Source organism: Cynocephalus volans, chromosome 16, assembly GCF_027409185.1.
Source record: "Cynocephalus volans isolate mCynVol1 chromosome 16, mCynVol1.pri, whole genome shotgun sequence".
In the NCBI taxonomy this organism is placed as follows: Eukaryota; Metazoa; Chordata; class Mammalia; order Dermoptera; family Cynocephalidae; genus Cynocephalus; species Cynocephalus volans.
This window is the reverse complement of record NC_084475.1, coordinates 56691966-56719063: the sequence shown is the minus strand read 5'-3', so window position 1 is coordinate 56719063 and position 27098 is coordinate 56691966. Positions and strand designations below refer to the sequence as shown.

At 37.1% G+C, this 27098-nt stretch overlaps 2 protein-coding genes across 3 annotated transcripts in view; both read left to right on the top strand.

Moving 5' to 3' along the window:
- The window catches only part of LOC134364743 (FRAS1-related extracellular matrix protein 1-like), a 39052-nt gene extending 36237 nt beyond the window's left edge, over window positions 1–2815 (top strand). Inside the window, exons 12-13 of one of the 2 annotated variants that reach the window (XM_063080881.1) lie at window positions 697–782; window positions 2584–2815. In XM_063080881.1, coding sequence (XP_062936951.1) covers window positions 697–782; window positions 2584–2783 — 286 coding nt within the window. In that variant the 3' untranslated portion in view covers window positions 2784–2815. The remainder of the gene's footprint in view (window positions 1–696; window positions 783–2583) is intronic. The other variant, XM_063080882.1, reaches the window with a different exon arrangement.
- Window positions 2816–18018: 15203 nt separating this feature from the next.
- CER1 (cerberus 1, DAN family BMP antagonist) lies at window positions 18019–20581 on the top strand. Its single transcript, XM_063080255.1, has 2 exons — window positions 18019–18519; window positions 20288–20581. Exons 1-2 carry the CDS (start codon window positions 18019–18021, stop codon window positions 20579–20581), a joined length of 795 nt encoding a protein of 264 aa, XP_062936325.1.
- Window positions 20582–27098: the final 6517 nt, after the last annotated feature.

The following is a 27098-nucleotide window of genomic DNA, read 5'->3' as shown; positions in this document are numbered from 1 at the left end:
ACTGAGCCAGCCCTACTTTAAAGCATTTTAAAATAACTTTCAGTAAGCACTTCTGGGGAATCAAATATTGCTTATAAGAATAATTCAGCTAGCTGCAAAAATAATTCATATAGAATTCTACTTTGTGCGAACGTTTCTATATATGTTTGTAAGAACAGGTGCATTAACTTCTACACAGTATGTAAAGAAATGACAGTGAGGCTATGCTTATCTCACTGTGTACAATAAAAGGGTCATACTTATTGGTTTATTTGACTAAACACACCAACTTCAAAATTTAGACCTCAAGTAATTTTATCTGAATAGTTACCTTATTGGTCAAATTAACTGGATAATTGCCAAATTTAAACCAGTTAGAAATAAACTTCTTATGAGAGGAGTAATATTTTGGCGTCGAGTAATTAATCTTTATTAGTAGGCAGTTGCTGACTTTCCAAAAAGATGTTCAAACCCTGCTGAACTGTGCCTTAAAGCCCAGATGTGGTAATAGAAGATCACTTCCCTTGCTGTCGCCTACCCCCACCCTGCTGATACTCATTAAAGTAAAAATAGAATATTAAAATTTTGGAAAGTTCTTTCTACACTAAATACCCCCCTTTTATTGTTTGTTAAACGTATTTTTATTTCTGTTATGCATTTCATATCAGCAGAAATGTTAACTCCTTGTGGCTGATGCTCTCATTTATTTGTGTGTAGGCACCTGGGCAGTCTGGTGACTGTATTCTCCAGGCAGCACATGCAGTGGCTCTGGGATCTCAGTGGAAGAAAGCCCTTTTGGATAGGCAAGTATCTGTGCTGCATGGGGAAAGGAGGCAGCAGCATGAAGAGAATGGGCCACCCCTGCTGCTCCCTTCCATGGACCAAATGATTGTGGATACGATAACAGGATGGTTAGATAGTTGGTCTAGCCATGTGTCTTTTAAAAGCCATCTTAAACCTTTGACACAATACTTTCATCTTTAGACATCTATCCGAAATAAATAACTGGGGATGTGGTCAGATTGATAGCTGAGAGAATTCAACACAATGGTATTTCTAAAAATGAAAAATTAGAAATATCTTTAAATAGGAATGGTTAAATAAATTACAGTATAGCCATATGAAGGAATATTTAATATTTAATGTTTGTAAGGCATTAAATATTAAAGACATGACAAAATGCCTCATGTTTATTAATTCAACAAATATATGTTGGATGCACATTATATTGGGTATAAAATATATAATGTATTACATTTGTGGCAAGGTGCTAAGTAAAAAAAACAGAATCCACAGCCATATGAAGAATAAATAATTTAAAATAAAAAGAAATTTATATTCATAAATATAAATATATATGTAAAAGAAATAGACTCAAGTAACCTCCAGTTGAGAATTATAAGTGATCTTGATTTTATTCCTTGATTTCTGAGGTTTTAATATTTTCTATAATTTTAAAAATAATAACAAATCTTTTCAAGCAATGTTAAAAATGGAATTCTCAAAGCACATCAAAGTCAGTATCCTCACTACTTCTCCTTCGAGGCATTGTACTTAGGGGAACTATAGTAAACCTGGTCTTGGCTTCTCAAAACTTGTGTAATATTCAGAGGATCTCTAAATTCTGAAATGATCTGAGAGTATTACAAGTTCAAGCTTGAGAATAAGTTTTCTCTACATTCACAATGGCTGATTTTAAGGCTCTGTCCTTACAAAGTATTTAGGCATAATATGATCTGATCAATAATTCAAGGAACAATCTACAAGAAGGTAGGATATTCTCAACCCAAATGTATTTCATTTGATTCCACCCAAAAATATTGACTGAGAATCAGCTGGGAGAAGTTAATAATCTATGAAACTAGGATTATTTTTCATGGTCAAATTTGAGTTGGGAGATGTCAGATCATGCTTTGGCAGGGGTTCCTTTCCCATTTTATTCTTTTTTTATTTCTATTATAAGAGACAGTGAGGAGAGGATTACTTCTTTAAGAAAATATTGCAGAAGCTCTACAACATTAAAATGTAATTTGCAAAAATTGCCAGTGAGAGTGGAGAGGCAAATAGAGAAAAGCTGTTTTTTACTGGAATTGCAGCAGATTGAAACATCTTAAGCTCCAGACTGAAAATAATACATAGTAAGCTACTTTCAAATATGAAAACCAAGACATTTAAATAATGAGGGAGAAGAATAGAGGAGAGAATATATTTCCCTGAGGTAGGAGTTCTGTATGTAGAATGATATGAATAGTAATAATAGCTGCCACTTACTAATGCTTATATGCCAAGAACTTTACATTATCTTATTTAATCCTCAAAACAGCCCTAGATGTACTATGTTTATGCCCATTCCTTAGATGAAGAAACTAAAACCTCAGAGAGGTTAGGTAACTTGCCCAAATATGGCCAACTAGCAAGAGGCAAAGCTAGAATTTGGATTTATACTCTTAATTGTGTCCTACAATATTCTCAGTTCCTCTTCCTTGTTTTAGAGCCTGGTCCCATGTTTGCATGTGATAACTGAGCATTGAATGAGAGACTGGATATGATATCTAAGTATAAATGTAATAAAATTGCTTGGCACGTTCTTTTGGTTCACATTAGGTTTGAATGACCAAGTGCGAGCTGGCCACTGGGAGTGGATCGGTGGTGAACCTGTCGCCTTCGCCAACGGGAGGAGAGGGCCCCCTCAACGCTCAAGGCCTGGAAGAAACTGTGTTTTAGTTCAAAGACGAGGGAAATGGCAAACCAAGGACTGTAGGAAGGGCAGACCTCACAATTATGTGTGTTCCAGGAAGCTCTAAATGTAACTCACCCTACAGGTGCCCAGCTGGCATTTCTCACCTATTTATTTGCAGGATTTGTGAATACTGCTCTATAGAAAACAAAATGTCATGACTGACTGGGTACATCTTTGTGATTCTATCTAGCAAAAATGGAACTTAGATTAATAGTTCCAGGAAGATTGATAAATGAATATTTTTTACAAAATGAGATAAAATTTTTGTATCTCAATACCTTTCAAAATAAATAAAGTGTAAGATTTGCTTACCCTCCTCACCCCACTTTGAATCTCAGGCCTTGGATTTTTTTGTCCCATTACCTCAAATGAGTCCATTCTGAAATATATACTGTAGGAGCTCCTACTATTTCAGTCTGAATGAAGCCAGCCCAAAGATTCATTAAACCAAGGTTGAATTGTGAAGGATTGGTTTGTCCCTTTGGAGTCCTTTAATTGTGAAACCCAAGATTAGAGGCTGTAGATGAAAAGCAGAATTTTCTGTGGTGAGAAAAGTAGGCTTTAGATGGAAGAATCTTGCAGATGGAGGCTATCTGTAAAGCCATAGTTGAAGTAAGAATTCAGGGGGCTACCTGCACTTCGGAGGTCTACCCATCACTACTCATGAAACACATCTCTTTTTCCAGCATGAATGTTGGCATTGTATCATGCCAAAGCTAATGATTGGGTTTCCCCAGTCTTACAGAGTCATGAGAAATGTGAAGTAACATCATCTCTTTATCTGTGTTTATTGTACTGACTAGCATTTCTCAAGGACATTTGGAGTAAAGAGTATATAGGAATGATGGTTGACATATGGGAGAAAAATACTGCTTCCTCACTAGTGTCCCCATGAACTATGCTGATGAACACAGAAAAGTAATACTGAAAACAGAGCCCTTGAAAGGCTATATTCTCGGAAAGAATTTTAAGGCAATTGGAGCCCTTAAATCATTAATATTTGCAGAAATCCATCGTAACTAGATTCTCTAATGGGAAGTTATCTTATTAATTTATAATCTCAGCTGAGTGAAACATTTTTATAATAATGAAGCATGTCGTAGCCTTACAGAACTCCTTTCTGAAATCAAGGTTTAATTACAGGAAATTAGAACTTTATTTCTAAAACATTTATTCAAAATTTTCCTATTTTCATAATCACTGAAAAATGTGGTTGTGCCCAATGTAACTTGCTATATGAGCACCAGTGTAACTTCAGAATCAAAATCAGGTTATTAAGTAGACTAGAGCCTTGGTGCAGGTTTTATTGCAATAATATCATCAGTGTTGTAGACACTAAAAATGCTTGAAGAAAGCGTCCAGTTTCTGGATATAAAACCATGACAGGATCATTTTATTTCTTCTCATTTATCAAAGTTTTAATTAATAGAAAAATTTACAAAGAGAGGTTGGAATAAGACTCAGACATGCTACTTCTTACTTAAATCTAAATGTAATGGTAGAGTCAGGGGGTACCTTGCCTTAGTTGTCATGGGTAGGCTCAGGATTGGTATAATGTATAGGTCTTCTGTGGGACACAAGCAGTCTCTGGGGTTAGGTAAAAGATGCCCAAATCATCCTCCATACCAGCCCCAGTCAAATTTCCTTCTGATCCACTGGCTTCTGCAGTGTGGAAGGGAGGAATTTGTGAAACAGAAGAGTTGTTTATCTAAAGGGTTAAGTCCTAGGAGGGAAAATAAAAGTTCAAGGAATGAAGAATTCAAGGGACCCTCCCGACTGGAACTCTAAAAATATATAAACTATTTGAAACTGGAAATCTAGACCTATGTCAACTACTTAGAACTTTGTCAGCATGGTAGATTTATTACACATTTCTCCAATGAAAATGATACCTAAGTGTAATTGCAAATGTTAGCATAAAGGGAGAGTGTTTTGATTTTTATACAATTAGAAATACTAGAAGAGTATTTCAAAAATATTTCTGATCATGAAAGCATTAATCAAGTTGGAAAATCCAAGTAACTGAAAGAAAACACAACTAGAAATTCAGGCAAGTTTGGGTGCTGGGCAATATTCACCATGACCTTCATTCCTTTCTCATGATTGGGCTTTGACTCGGGGGAAAGAGAAGTCAACGATTGTCAAGTTTCCCTCTCCATTGATTGGTCACTTCTGCCCTTCAGGTTCTGGTGGGAGTGGGAAGGAAGGAAATGGAGTAATGGATAGGATGGGAAATGGGAGGTTACAGGAGAGAAAGGAGAGAGGAGAAAAGGATTGAGTAGGAAGGGATGGGGACTGGTAGTAGCTACGAAGGAGAGCATCAGGAATAAGGACCGAATGTCACCCAGCTCTTCTTTCCAAACTTGAATACTGACTCAGGAAAAGTCCCACTTTATCCAAGGGCATCAATGCAGCTCAATAATGTGTAGCTTTTCAGAATCTTCTGATTTTCAGCCTTTAACAAACATACAGCATACATTTGCTAAAAATAAATTTTAAAAACATATATATGGTAATCATTTCATCTCCTTCCAAGGAGTAGTGAAAATGAACCAGGTGACATTTATGTGCATTTCCATTTTTTTTGTTTTTAATACAGCCAAAAAGATATGCACATATTTTAATTAACACCATGGTTCTGTGTAATTTAAACCATAAACTGGTGCTGATTAATTTCTGCAAAAAAGCAGCATATTAAATGTACTGTATCTGGTATTGTATCAAAATAAAAAAAATATTTCTAGTTCTGAGACACTGTTGCTTCAGTTTTTAATGTTTTTCGTTTTTCCTGGGGACTTAATGGGTTTTAGATTTTAATGATTCTACCTATTATAAGAAGGGATGGGAGAGAAAACTCAACATGTCTCTTACCTTTGCTGTTGTACACTGGCCTTTAGTTATATGTGTTCTATGTGTCCAAGCATTCATCCACAATTCATTCAACAAATATCAAATATCGAGCACCAACTCTGCACCTGGCATTGTTCTAAATACTGGAGATATTGTAGTGAATGAGAAAAGGAAAAAGATGAAACCATAGCGTATAGATTCAAATTTCTAGTAGTTTTTTTAGGCCTTGAGCATTTGTCAGGGAGGAAGTCACAAGAGAAATCCGTGATTACATTATCCTTTTTCAGAATTGGAGGGAAACACACAGCTACAAACAGCTCAGGCTGACTTTTGTTATATTTCTCTCCTGATTAAGAAACTGGTGTTAACTTCCTGAGTTTATAATCATGTGAAAATATTGATAGCAGCTGTCCCAAATTTCCTGTCCCCAGAATTGAGTGAGGAACTAAAGATTTTAAACCTAGCTAATTGATTTTGTAACAATTATTTTTTCCAAATGATAAACAGTATGTGTCTCTGTACTTAGAGATTCCTGGAGTAATGGAAATAAAAGAGTGAGATCGTTGATATCATCTTATCTAATACCTTTATCTTAGAGGAGACTGAGGTCCTTAGGAGTTACAGTGTGAAGAAATCAGCACTCGACCTGAGGTCTTCCAAACTGCAGGCTGAATCTCCTCTAACTATTCCACATATCTATTCCCAGTCTGAGGAGATGATTTTGTCATATTCAAGTAAAATATCTTTGAATGATAAATATTGTAAAGTTCACCATGTACTTAAAATTGTATTGTTAGTGAAAGAAAACAGATACAAAAGGCCACATATTATATGATTCCATTTATACGAAATGTCCAGAACAGGAAAATCTATAAGATTAGTGGTTGCCAGCGTGTGGGGAGAGAGGAGAATTGGGACTAACTGCTAATAGGTACAGGATTTCTTTTTGAGGGGATGGAAATATTCTGGAGTTAGATAATGGTGATGGTTGCACCACATAGTGAATATACTAAAAACCACTGAAGTGTACATTTTTAAGTGGTGCATTTTATGTTATGTGACATTAATCTCAATAAAAAATGCAATTAAAAAGCACCATATAAAATTTATTTTAGACTGCTATAAATGGGTTGATGTATTTGCAGTGTGTTTATTTGATTTATCCAAGATACGTTTTCCAGTCTTTACCCCATGTCTCACCTAGGTTTTTGCTAATTTGTTTATATAGTTGATTAAAAGGAAGGCAATGCTGATTTGGCATATTTTAAAATTTATAGTTTTGCTTTATTGATCTTCCTTTCCTTTCTCCCCATCAGTCATGGGAAAACTGGTACTAATGGCAGAGTGCGTTTGGATGTCTTTAATGTCCAGAACGCCATGATTTTCTTAAAATTAATTTTACAAGTCTTTAGAACATGATCGTGCAGGAAATGAATATGCTATCCTCGTAACTTACACATATAACTGTTCATTTTGAACAGTTTTTATAGGTCTTATATTCTGCTAGGCAATAAAGTTTAGTTTATCTTAAGACAGAAAGGAACAAAAATCAACCAACACTTCTATTAAAGGCCTCGTGGAAACCTGCAACATTTTTTCCAGGCAATGATGTAGAAGTTCACCTTTGGTTTCTATCCCCATCCATATTTTTGCTTTCCAAAAGCAATCAATCCCAACTTACCCTACAGAAAAAAATGTTCAGACTCAGCTATAGGCTACCTACAAGAAACATACTTATAAATAAACAAGTACATTAAAGGTAAAGTAATGGAAAAAAGATATACCTTACTAAAACTAGTCAAAAGAAAGCTGGAGTGGCTATCAGAAAGAGTAGAATTTAGAGCAAAGAATATTGCTAAGGTTAAAGAAGGTTACTTCATAATGTTAAGCGGTCAATACATCAAGATAACATAATCCTAAACATTTATGCATCTAATAACAAAGTTAAAATACATGAAGTAAAAGCTGATAGATCTGCAAGGAGAATTGACAAATCTATACTTATTGTCAGAAATGTCAATACCTATTTCTTAATAATGGATAAAACAAGTACACAAAATCAGTACGGATATAGAAGTGTGGATATTATTAACCAAATTAACTTAATTGAAATCTCTAGAACACTTTACCCAACAGCAGCAGAATGTATAGTTTTTTCAAGTGCACATGACACATTCCAGTCTGGAACATAAAACAAGTCTCCATAAATTCAAAAGGATTCAAGTCATATGAAATATGTTCTCTGACTACTATAAAACAATAACAATAAAGCAATCAATAACAGAAATATTACTGGAAGATCCTCAAGTGTTTGGAAACTGAATTATATACTTTTTTTTTTAAACACATAGGTTGAAGAAGAAATCAAAGAAGAAATTTAAAAAGTATTTTGAACTGAATGAAAATGAAAACACAACGTATCCAAGTTTGTTGGGTGCCACTAGGGCAGTACTTAGGGGGAATTTTATAGCACTAAATGCTTATATTAGAAAATGAGGAAGGTTTTAACTCAATAACCTTGTTTCTACCATAAAAAAATAGAAAAAGAACAAAGCAGAAACAAGGAAATACTAAAGATCAGAACAGAAATCAATAAAAAAGAAAACAGAAAAACAATAGAAGAAATCAATCAAACCAAAAGCTGATTCTTTGACAATATAAATAACACTTGTAGACCTCCAGCCAGACTGATCAGGAAAAAAAGAGGACACAGATTACAAATATCAGAAACGAGAGAGGTCACATTACTAGATTCTGTAACTATTAAAAGGGTAATAAAGAAATGTCATACACAACTAAGTACCAATAAATTTGACAACTTAAATGGAATGGAAAAATTCTTTGAAAGACAAAACTACTGAAGCTCAAACAAACAAAAAAATTAGATAACTTGAAAACCCTGTAACAACAAAAAACATTAAATTTGTAGTTTAAAACTTTCTCACAAAACCTGTTGGCTCAGAGAGTTTCACTATTGAATTCTACAAATATTTAAAGAGGAAATAGTACCAACTGTACAAAAACTCATCCAGAGAATTGAAGAGGAAGAAACACTTTCTAGCTCAGTCTATAGGCCAATATTTCTTTGATACCAACTATATGAAGATATTACAAGAAAACTAAAGACCAATATCCCCCATGAATACAGATGAAAAAATCCTAGACAAAATTTTACCAACTCAAATCCAACAATATACACAAATGGATAGTACATCTTGACCAAGACATTGTTAAGAAAATGAAAAGACAACCACATACTGGGAGAAAATTTTTACTATGCATATATCTGATAAAGAATAAGCATCCAGACTGTGTAAAAAATTTCAAAGCAATGATAAGAAATTTTAAAATGAACAGACATTTCACCAAAGGAGATACATGGATGGCAAATAAGCACATGAAAATATGTACATCATTAATTATTAGGGAAATGTAAATTAAGTCCAAAATGTGTTAGCACTACACACCTATGAGAATGGCTAAAATTAAAAAGACTGACCATACCAAGTGTTGGTGAGGATATGGAGAAACTGGAACACTATACTGCTGGTGGAAATATAAAATGGTACAACCACTTTGGAAAACAATTTGATGGTTTCTTAAAAAGTTAAACATATAGCTTCCATATGATTCAGCCATTGTTCCTCTAAGTATTTACCCAAGAGAAAGAAAGCATAATATCTGTTCAAAGACTTTACATGAATGTTCATAGCAGCTTTATTTGTAACAGCCCAAACTGTAAACAATCCAAATGCCCATTATTATGTGAATGGATAAATAAATTATGGGATATTTTTAAAACGGAATAAAACAAATGAGCTATGTATACAACATGAACGATTCTCATAGTAATTATGCTGAGTGAAAGAAGCCTAACAAAGAAGAGTACATAGTGTATATGTACCCCCCTTATAGAAGATTCTAGAAAGTGCAAGCTCATCTAAGGTGACAGAAAGTAAACCAGGTGTCACTTGGGAATAGGGAAGAGGGCTGGGAAGGGTAGAGGGAGAGACGGCAAAGAGACACAAGGAAACTTTTGAGAGTGATGGATACATTCACTATCTTGATTGTAGTAATAGTTTCATGTGTATATGATATATATACACACATACACATGTGTGTCAAAGTCTATCAAATTGTATACTTGAAATATGTGCAGTTTATCATTTTAAAATTATACTTCAATAAAGCTGTTTAAAGAGAGAAGAAACAATAAAATAATTTCCACATGGTGGAAAAATTTCAAAACAAAATGAAAACTACATGCATAAAGATGTCTTTACTTCAAGAAAATAAAAAATTAAAACAAAATTATGTGATTTAAATATCCAATGATAGAAGGATGAGTAATAAAATATTATTGCCTCATTAAAATGATAATTTTATCATAATGCTAATTTAAAATAGAATAAATTAATGTATGCACCATTTTAATAGCCACATGCAATCGGCAAACTGACAGGGGAGAAGAACATGAGGTGGATTCATATCTCAGTTTCACCACTCACTAGATGTGTATCCTAAGTTTCTTAAACTTGGGTTCCTCATCTATAAAATGAGGATAGCAATAACTTCCTGGAAGAGTTGTTAAAATTAAATGTGAAGCTACAAAGAACATGCCTGGGACATAGTAGGCACTCCATAAAGGATACCTGTTTAAAAGCTGTAAAGGGTGTGTGTGTGTGTGTGTGTGTGTGTGTGTGTGTGTGTGTGTGTGTGTGTGAGATGCAAAGCCAGCATCTGCACTGGGGCAAGAGTGACAGATTCAAATGGTGCTTGTTCTCACTGGTAACTAACCCCAGAGGAGGGAGGAGCTGGAGGTGGGTGAACTGGGGTTTTCCGGTTCCATATTACAAGTGAGAACTTACCCACATGTGATAACATTTGTGTTGAATATGCAAATGTTTTCAGTTTTTGGAGAAATCCAGATGACTGAGGGGACCATTTTAAAAACCACAGTATGCCTTGCTTTTAGACATGGTCTCGGGTATAAAAATCTTGTTCTACAGAGAGACAAATTAGGGGGTAATTTTCACATGGCAGAAAGGATTGATTGCTTTGCTAATGGATTGGACTTGGGTGATAGTTATTTTCTAAGCATGACTCCTCCACGGAGCCACATTTTCAAAATTTCCTTTTGCATTCATCGTTTAAGGAACATGCTTGTTGCATATACTAAGGAGGACTGTGTTTACAAATCATGCCCCAAATGAACACTTGAAGATCTAAATGGTACTAAATGGAGCCAAAGGTAATTTAGTGTATGTAGGAGTTAGTAACGATTCAGGGCAGAAGCTAATTAACAGTAAGAACCAGCAGGGACTGGCTCTCAGTAAATCATTCCCTTGCCTATAGATTCCCTACCCAGCAAAATCATGGGGGTCATTTTAGCGACTAGGACACAAATAACAGGAGAGTTTCAGATTTGATTCAAGAGTTGAACTTTTGCAAATGTGACTAAGGCCTGTTCAGCTTTATGGCAAACCTGGGTTCATCATCAGGTACGCAGCAGAAAGCAAACTCTGGCTGGAAAATTTTGCTTTGCCTTTGCGTCTCATTGTCACGATTTTTCACAGTTTGTCTCATGCCACCTTGTTATTTAATTCCCACACCTAGGAGGGAAAATGTGTAATATTTTAATATTTATGTTACAGATACTTAAGATTATGTTTCTGCATAGGTGTTGCCAAGATAGTCAAGCCAACTTTTGTTTATAGAGGGTAGAAAATATAAATCTGTCTAAAATCTTTCCTGAAATGAAGGTCTTAATATTTCTGAAGAGTTGATTTTGGTGCCTACTCTTGGAGAGCCTTAGAGAAGGGTTGTCAATACAAGGCGTCATTGTTTTAGGTTTCCTATCCATGACTTGCTTCCCCCCCCGCCCCACTTCCCTCTCTTTTGGCAACTTCTCCTTGCATTCTGTCCTACATTTGGCCCTGAGTCAGTTGAAAGCTTTGCAAGTTGATTTTCCATTCCCATCTGAATTTTAGCTTAGCTGTGGAACTGTTTTCCATGTGTTTTTAATCATTTGTCCATGTGTTATGAGCTTATAGGAACAATATGGCTCCCCCAATCTGCCTGCATTGTATAAGCAGAAACTGGCAAGGTGGCCAGTGGAGGAACAGTTTTCAGACAGATGCCCCCTACACTCATTTCTGTTGGTGATACACCACCCCCATCTTCCAACTGGAGTACAACAATTTACAAGCTGCATAAAGTTACCTAGCAGACACACAGTCCTCTGGCATGAGTTACCTTTTTTTAGGAGTGTAATTATCTTTCAGGAGAGACTTGTCTGGGAACTAGGGCTGGTGTGACAAAGTTCAAAGACCTACTCTGAGACTGTGGCCAGGCTGGGAAATAAAACATGGTTTACTCTGAATCCTCCCAGATTCAGTGGAAATTTGATTTTAAAATAGAGTCTAAACAGACGATTAAGGATAAGTTCTCTGGGACAAAGAGATGCCTCTTAGAAAGTAAAGCACAACAAGGACCTATGTGGAAAGTTTCTGTCCTCATTTTTATTGGATTCGGTATGTTAAAACAAACATTCATTAACCTCCTAACTACAGAGTGAGGGGCCAGGAATGGGAAACATAAAAATGCATTAAACAAAATCCCTGTTCTCAAAGTTGCTGACAATGCAGTCCCCAGCAAACATAGTCCCTGCCCATGAGGGACTCTTCTCTCCCTGCTTAGGAAGACACACATGTACCCAAAGTAAGTCCAGCCCAGGAGATCCCTAAATGGCTGAATAAAGAAGAAACCTGGCTTCCACAGCCCCAAATAAGCCCCGGTATTACTGCTGAAATGGCTTCCTCGTAGGTCCCTGTCCTGCCTCAGGAGTTGGCTGGATGGCAGGTCTGCTGTTATAGCTTACAACTTCAGCATTCTCATAGCTCTTTTCTGTTTGTTTGTTTGTTTTAGTGAGCTTCTTTTAGGAGATTTATTGAGGAATAATTAATGTACAATAAGCTGCATGTATTTAAAGTGCACAATTTCATAACTTTCAACATATGTATACACCCATGAAACCATCACAATAATTGAAATGGTGAATATATCCATCACCTCCAAAGGTTTCCTCAGGATCTTTTGGAATTTCTCCCTCCACCCTTTCCCCTCTCCTTTCCCTCCCAAGCAATCTACTGATCTGCATTCTGTCATTATAGAGTAGTTTGCATTCTCTAGATTTTTATATAAATGAAATCATAAAATATGTACTCTGGTTTTTTATTCATAAGTATTTTGAGAGATTCACTCATGCTGTCACATATTTCAAGAGTTTGATTTTTATACCTGAGTAGTATTTCATTGTTTGAATATACCAAAATTCATTTATACATTCACCAGTTGATATACATTTTTATTTTTCCTGGTTCGGTATATTACAAATAAGGCTGCTATGAACATTCACATATACATCTTTGTATGAACATATATATTTTCTTTGGGGTAAATATCTAGGTGTAGAATGCCTGGATAATATGATATCTGTATGTTTAAATATATAAGAGACTGTCAAACTGTTTTTCAAATTAGTTGAACTGTTCCACATTCCCATCAGCAGTGTATGAATTCCAGCCCCTCCACACAGGATTGTCATAGCTCTTTTCCCCACACTGACATCACTTTCCTTCTCTATTTCATTTAGGACCAATTTCATGAGAAATGAGTTAAGTGTTGCAGAGTTCAAATAGCTACAAGAAGGCTTGGGTGGCCCTAGGAAGGAAGTTTTAAAGGAGCATTGGAGCAAAAGCCAGACTTTAGAGGGTTGATGTGTGAGTGGATGTGACAAAGTAGAGGTTGGGTTTGGACAAAACTTTTTAACATTTGACTTGTGAAGAAGACAGAAGACAACACTGAAGTGCAGAACCTGAAAACTTTTATGGAATCAAGGGACATTTTAAAAAAATAAAAACAATCAAACAACGATTGTTTGATGAAACAATCAAACATTACCTAGATGCTGATAGGAGGCGGCCAGTGGTGTGGCGTTTGACACTATGGGAGAGAATATTTAGTAGAGTAGGTTAGGAAGGCTGTGATTTGGGGAGCAGAGGGAAAAGGAGAGATGAACTGGTGTGGTTTGATGGTCAAATGTGAAGAAACTCTGCTATCTGATGACTTCTATATTACTCTGCAGAGGAAGGGGTGAGGTCATTTGCAGTGGAGGAGAAGAGCAGTCAAAGGTCTAAGGTAATTAGAGAAGATTTTAAATAGTGTATGTGGTCAATAAAAAGAATTGACCACAGTCATAAGAAAGATCGCTGGGCAGAGTTGAAGATTCAGTTGAGACAGATGATGGATTATACAGAATCAGTTTGTGCTATTTTGTCATTGTTTCTGGCAGCATTCCATATCCCAGGGAAGGTGGGTGTTTCCAGGGAATTTAGCTTCCTTGCACTCCACAAATATTTATTTAATAAAATTAGCACAAACATGGTGTATGGTCTACTGTGTCTTTGGGATTTAGATCTACCTGAAAGTCCCTGATTAGTACAGAAATGGTTCTCATTTAAACTTTCTTTGTATAACTCATTTTAAATAAACTGAACTCTCCCTAGAGATTGTGAAATCTACTAGACCTGGACGAGGACACCCTCATCGTTTATCCCCAGGACCTGGCACAGAGTTGGCACTCAAACATATGCTGTATGAATGGATGAATGAGTCCAGTAAGTGGAGCAGTGTTAGTGAATAGGGCTCTTCCTAATGTGTCTTCTCCATAAGAAGGGGAAAGAGAAGTCCTGGAGGAGTACTCTACATTTTGAATAAGTTACTAGACTAAATTATTGATAAAAAGATTACGGGAAACCATTTACCCTAATTTGCCCTTTTCCTTATCCTTTGGAAAACAAGAAAAAGATTCTGCTTTCTTTTGAGTGTTTTTAAGTAATCTAACCCCCCATGACACTATTGCTATTCTGTATTTTGAAAAGAGAGGTAGTTGGCAATGGCCAACACCCCAAGCAGACTTCCCCCACAAATCCATCGGCCCCAATTCCTCTTCCATCTCTCAGTTGTCCTGTTGAATCCTAATGCCCATCCCCTACCTCAGTGCTGCCTCTCACTTTTGGTTGATTTAAAACTGGGGTTTTCAGGAAAGAACTTAGCCTCCATGTTTCCCCACAGAGAGCACTAGACTTCTTTTAACTCCCTTCTGAGAGTCTGTAGGAGGAACAGAAATTGTAGCCATTACTGTCTTCTCATAGTCACACCAGGGAGCTCTGAAAAGGCACAGAGACTCACAACCTCAATGCATCTCATGAGTTGCTGGGTTTCACAGCCCTGTTTCCTTGTCCATTTTGTAAAAGGGCTGGTGGCCTTTTATGAAAACGAGTTGAAAACAGAAAGTCAGATCCTGCTGAGCATGATTTGTGTATAGTAGGGCTGGCCCATGGCTCACTCAGGAGAGTGTGGTGCTGATAACACCAAGGCCATAGGTTCGGATCCTATATAGGGATGGCCGGTTCACTCACTGGCTGAGCGTGGTGCTGACAACACCAACCAAGGGTTAAGATCCCCTTACCAGTCATCTGGTCATCTTTAAAAAAAAAAAAAAAGATTTGTGTATTGGAATCAATGAATTCTGAGATCGGCCGGTCTGGCTGTTGTGCGTGCCTGGGGTGGGCCCAGGAAGTGGGCTTAGCAGGCTTGGGCTTGCTCACACAGGCTCAGGCCTGCCTTTCATTCTGGCATTTGGTACTAAGTGCACCAACAATTTGTGATGCTCTCTTCTCACAGTAGCTTCCTGCTGTGTCTGGAGATGTCCTCCAGCCCTGCTTCCATTTGGTTCATCCAAACTGGGAGGTAACGGGATGTCTGTACCAACTGAGGACCAACAGAGGCAGCACATTTTTACTAAAAGCTTTAAAATGTTTGTTTATTCTCTTAAGAATAGACTCTCACATATCAGATACATAGCTTTAAGACTGATAAAAGGACACAGTAGTGAAAGGTGAAAGTCATTGGCCTTTAGCAGTAAAAGACAGGGGTTGGAGACAGGCTCATGTTCCACAGTTCTCATCACAGAAGGCTTCACTTTGCTAGAATTACCCTTCAGGATATTTGCACATTTTCTCAACAGGAATGACAGAACAGCAAAAGGAAATTCTCCATGAATAATTTCTAAATGACTTTTATAAATACCAAAATTGGAATCAGAGGAAGAGGAGTTTAGGACTAAAGAAAAGTTAAAAATGAATAAGTAGCAATCCTACAGATAACATAGTAAAGTTAGAGAATGTATCATACCACTAGACTATATAACCTGCTTGAGGGCAGGGACCAAGTTTTAATCAGTTTCTATCACCTCCCAGTATTTAACATGATTCTTGGCTCACAATGTGAGTCTTCCACAAATTTCAGTTCAACAGAAATCATTTAAACTGTATGCCATGTTTGGCCATTTCAGAGCCTGAGCAACCTGAGACCCCAGATAGAATCTCTGGGATAGACTTCAGCTTGGGGAAATGCTAGATACGATGACTGAAAGCAATGGAATTTCAGTCACTGAAAAGTAAAGTTTAAAAGGAATCAGGAAATGTATCACAGCTGGCTTCTCCACCATACTTATTACTAGAGGACCTAGTGGCTGGCTCTGGAGGGGAGTTAAGAAACTGAGATAGCAGACAACTAAAAAAATTTTTAAAAGATGCTTTAGAAGCAATGACAAATACTAACACTCATTTAGTATGGATCAGCAGTGCCTTAATTAATACTAGCCCAGCTTCCATGGATATATGGTACAAGAAAAATATATCTCTTCTCATAGAATTCTGGAAGAATGATGGTTCATTTTAAAATAGTTTATAATCCTAAATCAAGGGACTTGAGGCTTTACCTCATAGAAATTAGGCATGGCTGTCAAGAAGAACACAAATGCCTGGAAAAAAAGATTCCGGTGGATCAGTTCTTGAGAAGAAAGCTTAATCGGTATTGAAAAAAAGGGGGACATGTTCCAGGGTTATTTGTGTCACTGAAAGCAGGGAGTATGGTGATTAAATTAAAAGGGGAGAAATATGAGCAAGCACTGCACTGATTCCCAGTGGAAATACTGTTTGAATTGATTAGACTCAATTCTGGGGTTTCAGTTTTGTAGATATGTTTCTTTCACATACCTTTGGCTGATTTATCATAGTTCTGAATGACAGCCACTTAACAAATTTTCCTTTGATCTCTGAAAACTCATGTTTGTCTCAGTCTTTATTTAACCTGGTCATTAATTACTATAGAACAAGGGAAGATGATGTGCATTCAGTAAGGTAAGGAATGGACCGTCCAGCTTCATGCCCAAAGCTATCAAACCTGGTTCTTGGAATCCACTTTCTTCAAGTCTGGCTCTTTGTTTAAGGAAAGGAAAAAAATCAATAGGGTGGCTCAAGAGAGACGTTTTTTCCATCCTCACCGAAGACTGATGAGCTGTCAGCCTGCTACTTAGGATCCTGTTGAGAAACATGTGAACAATTGAAAGAGTTTATCTAATGACTGACCAGTTGTGAAATTTAGCACCCAGTAATTGGTTCTTAATGTGAGAGGATTAACTTGGGAATTGTGAGTTTTCAGGTGTGGAAAAGGAGAATGTATTCCCTTTTCTCCATAACCATACAAAAATCACATGTAAATAAGAGGCAATAATTCCCCTGCTCAACAAAGGTAGCATCCTTCTTCTGGCTTCCTTTCCCTTCTTTACAATTTTGATATACTTTTTTGGTTCTGTGTGTATGTGTGTGTGGCTTTCCTAAAGGCCTGGGCTTTTGCTAAATGTATGCCTTCAGTTTTTAAAAAAATTTAATTTATTTTTTAACTGACAAAAATTGTCAAATTTATTTATTTTTAATTGACAAAAATATCTATAGTGTACAAAATGATATTTTGAAATATGCATTCATTGTGAAATGACTAAATCAACCTAATGAGCATATCCATTACCTCACATACTAATATTTTTTTGTGGTGAAAACACTTAAAATCTACTCCCTTAAATGTCTTTAATTTTTATCTGATATACTTCTCTCATAAAAAAGCATACCTTGTCTATTCCATCCCAGCTCAATGCATATGCACAGCATATGTTAGCTGAATCTAGTCCTTCTAATAACAGCGATGGAAAACCCGGGCTAAGAATGTGTTGTTCTTGCTAATGCTGCTCTTTAAATCTCAGACGAAAGCTAAACTGTCAGCTAATTACCCCCTGGGCTCCAGGCTTTCACTGGGGCCTTCTAAAATACACAAAACCAGAGTGGAGGCAGGACACCATTAGCACTACATAATTTAAGCAAACAGTAAATGTGTTTACTCTGCCTGGCTATTGACCACCTGCCTTCCCACCCCACTAGGGAGGCATCTATATATAGGATTTCTTTGTTCACGGTCCTGCAGAGAGTGAGCCCTTCCTTTGGGCCTCACCATCTGCAAATAGGAAAGAAGCGTGGGCCCCCAACAGAATGCATCTCTTATTTCCGCTGCTGGTGCTCCTGCCTCTAGGAAAGGCCGGATGGCACCAGGATGGCCGCCAGAGTCAGAGTTCTCTTTCTCTTGAGCTCCTAAGAAGGAATCGCAGAGAACTCCCCACTGGCAACCATGAGGAAGCTGAGGAGAAGCCAGATCTGTTTGTCGCAGTGCCACACCTGATAGGCACCAGCCCTGCAGGGGAAGGCCAGAGGCAGAGACAGAAGATGCTATCCAGGTTTGGCATCTGGAAGAAGCCTGAGAGAGAACTGCGCCCACCCAGCGACTCAGATAGTGGGAACGTTCCACCTGGGACCCAGGCCCTCACTCAGCCGATGGATGGGATGAAAATGGAGAAATCTCCTCATCAGGAAGAAGCCAAGAAATTCTGGCACCACTTCATGTTCAGAAAGAGTCCAGTTTCTCAGGGGGTCATCCTGCCCATCAAAAGTCATGAAGTACATTGGGAGACCTGTAGGACAGTGCCCTTCAGCCAGGTATGTGTTCTGCAGGGAGGCTGGAGGAGGGTTTGCAGGAGCTGGGTGGAAAGCTGGGGCAGGTGGAGAGCAGGGGAAGAGGCGTCAGGAGCCTGAGTCTCGCCTAACTCCAGATTTGGTCCTTGGGCATTCATCATAGGATTTGGCAAAGCATGATCATATTTCCTAAATTCCCTTCTAACCTTTCCATTGTTTCTTAGCATTCTGGAAATGCTGCACGAATGGTATGAGGACACTGACAATATCGATAATCATTCATATGAGGACACAGAGATTTGTTTTTTATTTTTGTACTGGAGTGATCTATCCAGAGGAAGACTGTACCCTCTGTTAGGAAACTGGGGATTTAGAGCAATCACCAGAACTTCCTTGTGCTCTAGTAGGACGTGGATGAGCAGTTCACTCCACCTGTAGATAAAGTGGATGCCTTGGATTCCTCTCCAAACACCCACTTATGATGGTCTTAATCCCTATATTTCCCACCTGACTACTTCATAGATTTGTGAAGGGCTTCTTTAACAGTTTGTCAAAGCTATTCAATTTTTTAAAAAGCTATCCCACCACATCAACATATGTTAACAAAAATCTCAGGCAAAAGTTGCCACATTATTTCTAGTATTACCATAGGAAAAACAATTATTTGGCTTAACTTATTTTCTTATAAGCTTTCAAAAAATAATCTTGATGTGAAATCAGATCTCCTTCCCTTGGAAATACCTATGTGCCAATTCATGTTGTGTTGGCTGATTTGTGGATACTTTGACCAATTCTACACTGTTAAGACAAAGGGACATTTTGCTATCTACTTCCTCCAGTCCTGGAAACCCCCACACTCCAAATGTTAAATTAAAATTGAGAAATTGCACCAGGTCCTTAATCACATATTGAACCAAAAGTAACTCAGGGTAGAGTAAAATTGTATAGTCCGGTAATGTCACCTAATTAAGCAGGCAATATTATAAAGCAATTGACTGCAAATCAGTTAAGTATTCTGCCTTAAAAGGCAAGGATATGTAGGAATGACAAGTCAATTATCAAATAATAATGACTACTTTGTTGGCCCATGTGCAATTAGAAAATTGCTTCTAAGAATCTGGCAATCAAATTTCCTTTGAAATTCTTATTTTGAATTCTATTGCTAATTAAATTAGAATTAAGGTGTTTGACTCTTACGTATTTTGGAAGGCACATAATGCTAAGTGTACCGGGTTATGCGAGAGGCAAAGGTGATGTAATACATGATTTGTAGGCATATGTGCTGCAACTCTGCTGCATGAAACTTCATAGATTTTAAGGCACTACAGGCCTTGCAAAATAGAACAGAACTAAACTCATGATGTTTTGATCTACTCTGTGATCGACTGGACAAATATGTATCGAGAACCTGCTATGCACAATGAGGAGCAGAAAGGGAAGACACATTATTTGTATAAAAAAATTGCCACTAGAATTCTTCCAACTGATCACATCCCATTAGACAAAATCTCTTACGGTTTGGTATTTAAAGTGTAGAGTAAAATATTTTCATGTTAACTTAGGGATTTCCTAAAGGCTAATTTAATAATTTACTCAATAAAGAAAGTTTAGTTGAGGTGGCCCTTTGCCCTTATAGATACCACCACCTGGACATTACAAAATGTTTCCAAAATTGGAAAGCTTTGAAAATTTTAGTCTAAATTATCCTCAGGCTTACAGTCTATAGCTTCTGCAGCATGTACATTAAAGAAATGACTCAAGACAATGTAATGGAAATGTGTTTGCCTTTTAGACTATCACCCATGAAGACTGTGAAAAAGTAACTGTCCAGAACAACCTTTGCTTTGGGAAATGTGGATCTGTTCATTTTCCTGGAGTTGGACAGCATCCCCACACCTGCTCCCACTGCTCACCTGCCAAGTTCACCACAACGCACTTGCAGCTGAACTGCACTGGCACTTCCCTCGTGATGAAGATGGTGATGCTGGTGGAGGAGTGTCAGTGCAAGGTGAGGACGGAGCATGGAGATGGACACTTCCTACAGGCTGGCTTCCAGGATTCCTTTATTCCAGGCATTTCCACTTAAAAAGTCACCCCATTATTACCTCTGAAAAGCAAAATCAAAACAGCAAATGTGCTGATTTTTCAGTTTGGAAATGTTAAGGGTATACAATTTTTTAAGGGAAAGGTGGTTTAAAAAATAGTTATAAGAGCACAATTTAGAAAAAATGTTATTCGTCTAGTTACCAGTACTTGTTTGGGATCCAGTCTTGGCTCTGACACTAACTGAATATGGAATATTCAGTTGTAGAAGCTTTCTCCATCTAAAGTTTATCATCTATATATGAAGGACTCGACCTAGATGATGCTAAAATTCTGCCCACTACTAATGTTCCACGATCTATTTTCTCCAAGTTTTGGTAAAAACCATCCACTTAAAGAAGGAAAAGAAGTCAACTAGATCATAAAAATGGGCTTCTTTAATAGCTTGTCTAATCAGCAAACAAGGAAAAAAGAAAAAGCTGGGGTATTTTTATAAAGGATTCCTCATACTTGTACCTGCCTTTGCAATTCGGAAAGTGTTTTATTTGATTTCTATCAGATGATTAAGTCTTTCCATAGGTGTGAGAAGTAACTTGCTTGGTTGCCTCCTTTTTTTGATACTCCCCATATAAAGTTCTTCATGTCAGCTTTCTGGATTTGCAGAAGGAACGCTGATGTTACTTTTAGTAGTTTACATAGGGAAGAAGAACAATCATTGGCAGCCAAACAAGTACCTATATTATGAAGAAGGAAAAATTATATGACCAGCTCCAGGTTTAAAGGTCAACCCAGAGATGCTAATGAAAGTAACCAAGAAATTTCAGTAGATGTCAAATTAAATAAACTGCACATGATTTAAAATGGAGACAATTTACAGGTGAAATTCTTTATCCACATGCATTTTGGACTAGGTGGCAATGTTTCTGTGCTTGAATGACTATTTTTTGCTATTGTATAAAACTTTGTGTTACAATTTTTGTTTCAGCAAATGCCATGATTACAAGTTCTGAAAATATTCTGAATATTTTAATGCATTAAATTTTAGTGCATGAAGTATTCTGGAAAATGTTGTGGCATGCAAATGTCTTGTATTTTGTCCTTATTTGTTTTGCCTGTCTCAAACTAAAGGCACTATCAGGACATTACCTAGCTAGAAGCATTTCTGAAATGTCTTCATAGACTTATGACACTAGCCCAAGAGTTTCTTCTGATTCCCCAAGCAGCCTTCTGTTTAAGTTCTTCAGTTACTGTTGCTTTGCAATTGCCTCTCTTGTCTATATTTATTTGTATGTATATATTGTGCAGAACTGGCTTTCCCCAGTTAGAGATTACTTTTGCTATAATAATTCTTTAAGAAATTCCTTTTTAAAAATTATTTTAATATTTGGATTTCTTTACTTTTAGTACACAAACACACACACACACATACACACAAAGGTTTCCCAGAGTAGTGACTAATTATTTTTTTAAATCAATTTATATTTTAATTTTATTCCTCTTTAACTACACTGTCTAACATTGTGTTCCAAAGAAGCAAATGCATTTATATTTAGTGTATATTATGCAACATATCAATGTAATAAAATATGAGCTACACAGATACACGTGTGACATTTACATCGGAACATATTACACCCTTTGGTGGTCAATGATAACCTAATTGGCCAAGATATAATCATAAGGATAGAATTGTTAAGCATTAATGATATCCCAGCTGCTCAATATATTTTGGGGCCAAAAGCCATTGAGCAGCTGTCTAGTTTGCAGTTGCCTAACCCTGATTATGTAAACCTACTTCCGCCAATTGGACTCTCCTGCTCCTCCTTACATATCTGCAAATCCCTCATATCCCTGCAAATAGACTCTGAAGCCCAAGTCCCAAATGATTATCTGTTTTGTTCAAACTCGTCTGCCCTCCCCTCATGTAAATTTGAGACCAGATAGCTGATAGTGGTATCAGAGCTTACATTCATAGAGTAATTACATAAGCCTCATGAAATTGCCTGTATTCAACCATCTCTACTTTACAAAAAAGGCAATTTCTAATGGTTCAATATAATATGAGAACATAAGAAACTGAGAGGAAACACAAATATTGAACATCTGTTAAGTGTCAAATATTGTACTGTGTCTGTTACAAAAATTATACAACTTAATCCCCACAAAAACAATACAAAGTAATCACCCTATTTTACAGGTGAGAAAAGTAAACTTTAAAAGGTGAAGCAACTTGCCTAAGATCATTTAGAGCATATTTTCTATTTGTATTAAAATATTTGCTCATTTGTTCTCCATCAGTTTACAGGTCTCTTGTCTATAGGCCCCAAAGCTAATTTCTTTTTATCTGTTATCTCACCTTCCTATCTGAAGGATATTGATGTTATCTCTTAAATGGAAATGATCCTTAGGACAGATTCTCAGCCAAACGTTGCCCAGACTTGATTGGTCCTCATGGCAAACCTCTTTGTAACTCTTGGTCCCATTTTTCTTCCGTATAAAATAAGGCTGATAATAATTACCTCAGAATTATTGTGATAATCGAGTGTAGGTAACAGCTCTTCAGAGAGCTTTAGATCCTATAAAACTACAAGAGGTTAATTCACTCTCTTCATTCAGACTTTCTCTTCTTTTTAAATTTGTTTTGAGAAAATTAAGACATAGAAAAGTGCAAAGAATAACATAATAAATGCTCAAAATTCCCATCACCGGAATGAATACTTAACATTTTGTCATCTTTTGCTTGTAGTCTATTTAAAGAGTCAAACTATTTCAGGTATAAGTTCCTTCTAACCACCATGCTGAGCCCCATTCTCCAAGGCCCCGCCCGCTCAACACTGTGCCCCTGGAAGATTCCTGTTTATACTTTCAGTCCCCTTTTATATTTTTGCAAACCTGTATACACATCCGTAAATAATACATAGTAGTATTTTTGTATATGTGCTCCTTTATTCCACAGGCATTTATTTGTCCACTAGCTACGTGCAAGATACAGCTCCGGGTGCTGTGAATACAGAAAGGAAACAAGTCAGACAAGATTCCTGGTCATATAGAGCTTACATTCTAATGGGAGGAGACATGCAGTTCAAAAATCAATCAATTCATCAGTCATTCAACTGAAAAGGAAAATGTCAGGTGGCTGTAAGTGGTATGCAAAGAATCACAATAGAAAAGTGTGCTGGAAATTGGTTACTTTGGATTGAGTGGTCTCTGAGGGTGACATTAAAGTTGTGCATATTTAATTACATACATAATATTCCCTATGAATCATTGTACATGTTTTTTATCTCTATTCTAGAAACTTGGCATTAAGTATTCCCTACAGAGAGTAGTTTACCTAGCTCTGATAATTTATTTTCCCAATGTACACAATTTCTTAAACCTGTCAAATTAATTCTCAATTAAGAATGTTATTTATTCTCTGAATTTTTAGAGACAATTCACTCTATGCAATCCACTGTGCTAAGAAACTTGGGATATTCAAAGATAAATAAGAAACATTTTCTTCCATCCTGGAACTTACAATGTGGTAGCTGAGACAACATATGCTAATTATAAGATAATAATAATAGTAATAATAATAAAAGCTACCAGTTACTGAGTACTTACTATGTGTTCAGGTGTCTCATAGTCCTCATCTTCTAGCAGTAGACATTGTATATACATTTTTATTTTTGACAAGGAGAATGAGAGTCAGAGGGGTTTATTCATTCATTCTGCAAATATTTATGAATGTCCATGATGAGCCTGGTCACTGTGCTGGGTACAAAGGATATGAATAAATTAATATATGATTCTCTAAATATACACCCTGACTATAAGAAGCCTACTGTCTTGGGACAAGTAACTATGTGTTTTTGCTTCTCATTTACTCTTCCATATAGTGTAGAATTATGATCTCTCTACCACACCCCTACCCTCAAACTCAAACACCACCTTTCCAGTGAAGCTTTCCTTAACCCCCAGACAAGGTCTGGTTTACCTCTTCCATGATTTCATGGCCTTGCATACTTTTACTTTATAGTACTCATCTCAGTTATGCCTTTATTTAAGTTATTTATTTATTTTGACCCGTAAGGCGATTGCGACCTTTGGCACGCTCAGCCAGTGAGCACACCGGCCATCGCTATATAGGATCCGAACTCGCGTCCTCGGCGCTACCAGTACCGCACTCTCCTGAGTGAGCCATGGGGCCGGCCCAGTTATGCCTTATTTTATAGTCAATTATACCTTTATTTGTGTCATCAGTAATCAAACTGTAAGCTCCATGAGAACAGGGATCATACTGAGATTCCTTTCACCATTGTAATCAATGTCTAGGATAGGGCCAGCGCATAGCAGACATTTAATAATTATTTTTTGTCTGCATGAAATAATATCAATAATCTATTGAAGGTATATATATATATGTATATGTCACACACTGTGCCAAGCGTGTTATATGCATCATTTCATTTCATCCTCTCGAAACCCTATGAGGAAGGGACTACTGTACCATTTTATAGGAGAGGATGCTAAGGCTCATATAAATAAATAAAATTCCTGCTAAAAAGACTACTGACTTCAAAGCCCAAGCTTTTTCCCACTATGCCACATTGCCTGAAAATAGCAAAGATAGAAATATATATATATATGTATAAATATGAAGGTATTTATATACATATAAATATTTACATACATATATACTATAAATGAGAGCTAAACACCTGATTCATCCACTAGTCTATCCCTTCTCTAATTCCCAGAGCCCATTATCCATGCCTGTCTTAAGGCACCTGTAATAGTGAAAATGCTCGCAACTCCAGTACCAGGAAACACAGCTCAAATGTACTAAATTATAAAGGGATTTATTACTTCAGTACCTTATCTTCCTCTCTGGATTGTAAACTCCTTAACAGTAAGTCCTGTATATTATACATCTTTGTTACCCTTCTATTTCTAATATAATGTTCTGTTTTATATATACAAAAACACATACACACTTACATAAAATATATCATTTTAGTGTTTTATAAGGAGCAAATGATCAATACATGTAAGGTAAATAGATGAATTTGGGAGCCACTCAGGATAAGGAGCGTATGTAGTGTGGGAGCTTTGAATGGCAGCCAACAGGTTTTAAGAATATATTTGGTAGGCAACGAGGAGTTTTTGAGCAAATTAGGATGGTGTGGGTTTACAATAGAAGTTTCAGAGGGGCCCATGAGCCCCCTGAAATGTGTGCAAACATTGTGCGTGTAGGCATACCGCAGAGGACAAGGTCCAGAATTTTCACAAGCTTCTCAAAAGTTTCCATGAGCCCCAAATTTTAACAGTGGTATAATAAATTGAAGAGAGTCATCATGGATCCCAGACAAGCAAGAAGAGCTGGAAGAAAGCTTAGAAATCGTATGCACAAACCTCTTCCAACTGGAACTCAGGAAAGTCAGGTTTCCATTTTAGAAACAGGACGAATTTTAAATATACATCGGTGGGTCCTCTTTACCTTACTGAATCTAATATTCACATTCAGGAGTGTGTGGTGGTGGAATGGGTGAGTAATGATGCCCTGAACAAAGGAATGGACCTTCCTGTAATACTAGTTTTCCAAAGCCAGGCCTCACTTATCCACCCACGTTTCCGGAGAGAGCTCTGATTTTTATTTTATTGCTTCCCTCCCTCTTGTTCTGTTTTGTTCCGCCTCCCTTCCTCCAAAAGAAATAGTCATCGGTGACCCACCTGTGGGTGGGGACTTGGGTTAATGTTTTTCAAGGATATTATCACAACTTCCTCTTGTCTGCCAGCTAAGAGAAACACACCTCTTTCATGTCCAATATTGAAAGAAGAATTTCCAGTAATCATGTTTTCTAAGGCACAATCACAGTACTGAAAGGAAACCTGTGTCCTGCCCACACTCCAGGTAAGACATAGGTGAAAACTTAAATGGGTAGACAAATCCAACATCCTACTCCAGCTCAAGTAAGACATGAAAGGATGTCCTCTTCAGGAAGCCTGGGGTCCACGGGATTTAAAAGTGGCTTTGAACATTGAAAAATAATGTCCCAGAGCTTTTCAGGACCATGAGAACACAGTGTAAACCGATAATTGAAGGGGCTCCCACAAGTGCAGATATTACATTTTTATGTAATATCTTTGCCCCATTCTGCCTATCCTTAAAGGAGAATACAAGTCGTGGCAGAGCTCTAAGGAAAATTGCAAAGCAGTTGGAATTTTCTCTGGCATCTACTTTTCCTGCTTTCTGCTTCTAATCTCACCCTTGGGCTCCCTTTCCTCTCTTACCCTCATTTCTCTTACCCAAATTATCTACAATTTCCCAGGGCTCCTAATTAAAGTCTATTTACCTATCTAGCCCATTGATGTAGTATTTCAATTAACATTTATTTAGAATCTATTAAGTGTCAGCTACTGTGCTGACCCAAGATGGTCCTGTCCTTGAGAGTATAGAATTTACTTGGCTGAAGAGTTTGGCTGTGTATTAGAATGACCTATGAGCTTTTAAAATAAAGAAATTCTGTTCCAATGGTGAAGGTGAGGGTTGGAGATCAGCGGGCTTAGTCTATACA

Excerpts from the sequence above, each read along its gene's own strand:
- CER1 (XM_063080255.1), top strand. The coding sequence starts at position 18,019 with ATGCATCTCTTATTTCCGCTGCTGGTGCTCCTGCCTCTAGGAAAGGCC. Across the intron at positions 18,520-20,287 it reads GGACAGTGCCCTTCAGCCAG|ACTATCACCCATGAAGACTG; the intron begins GTATGTGTTCTG and ends TTTGCCTTTTAG.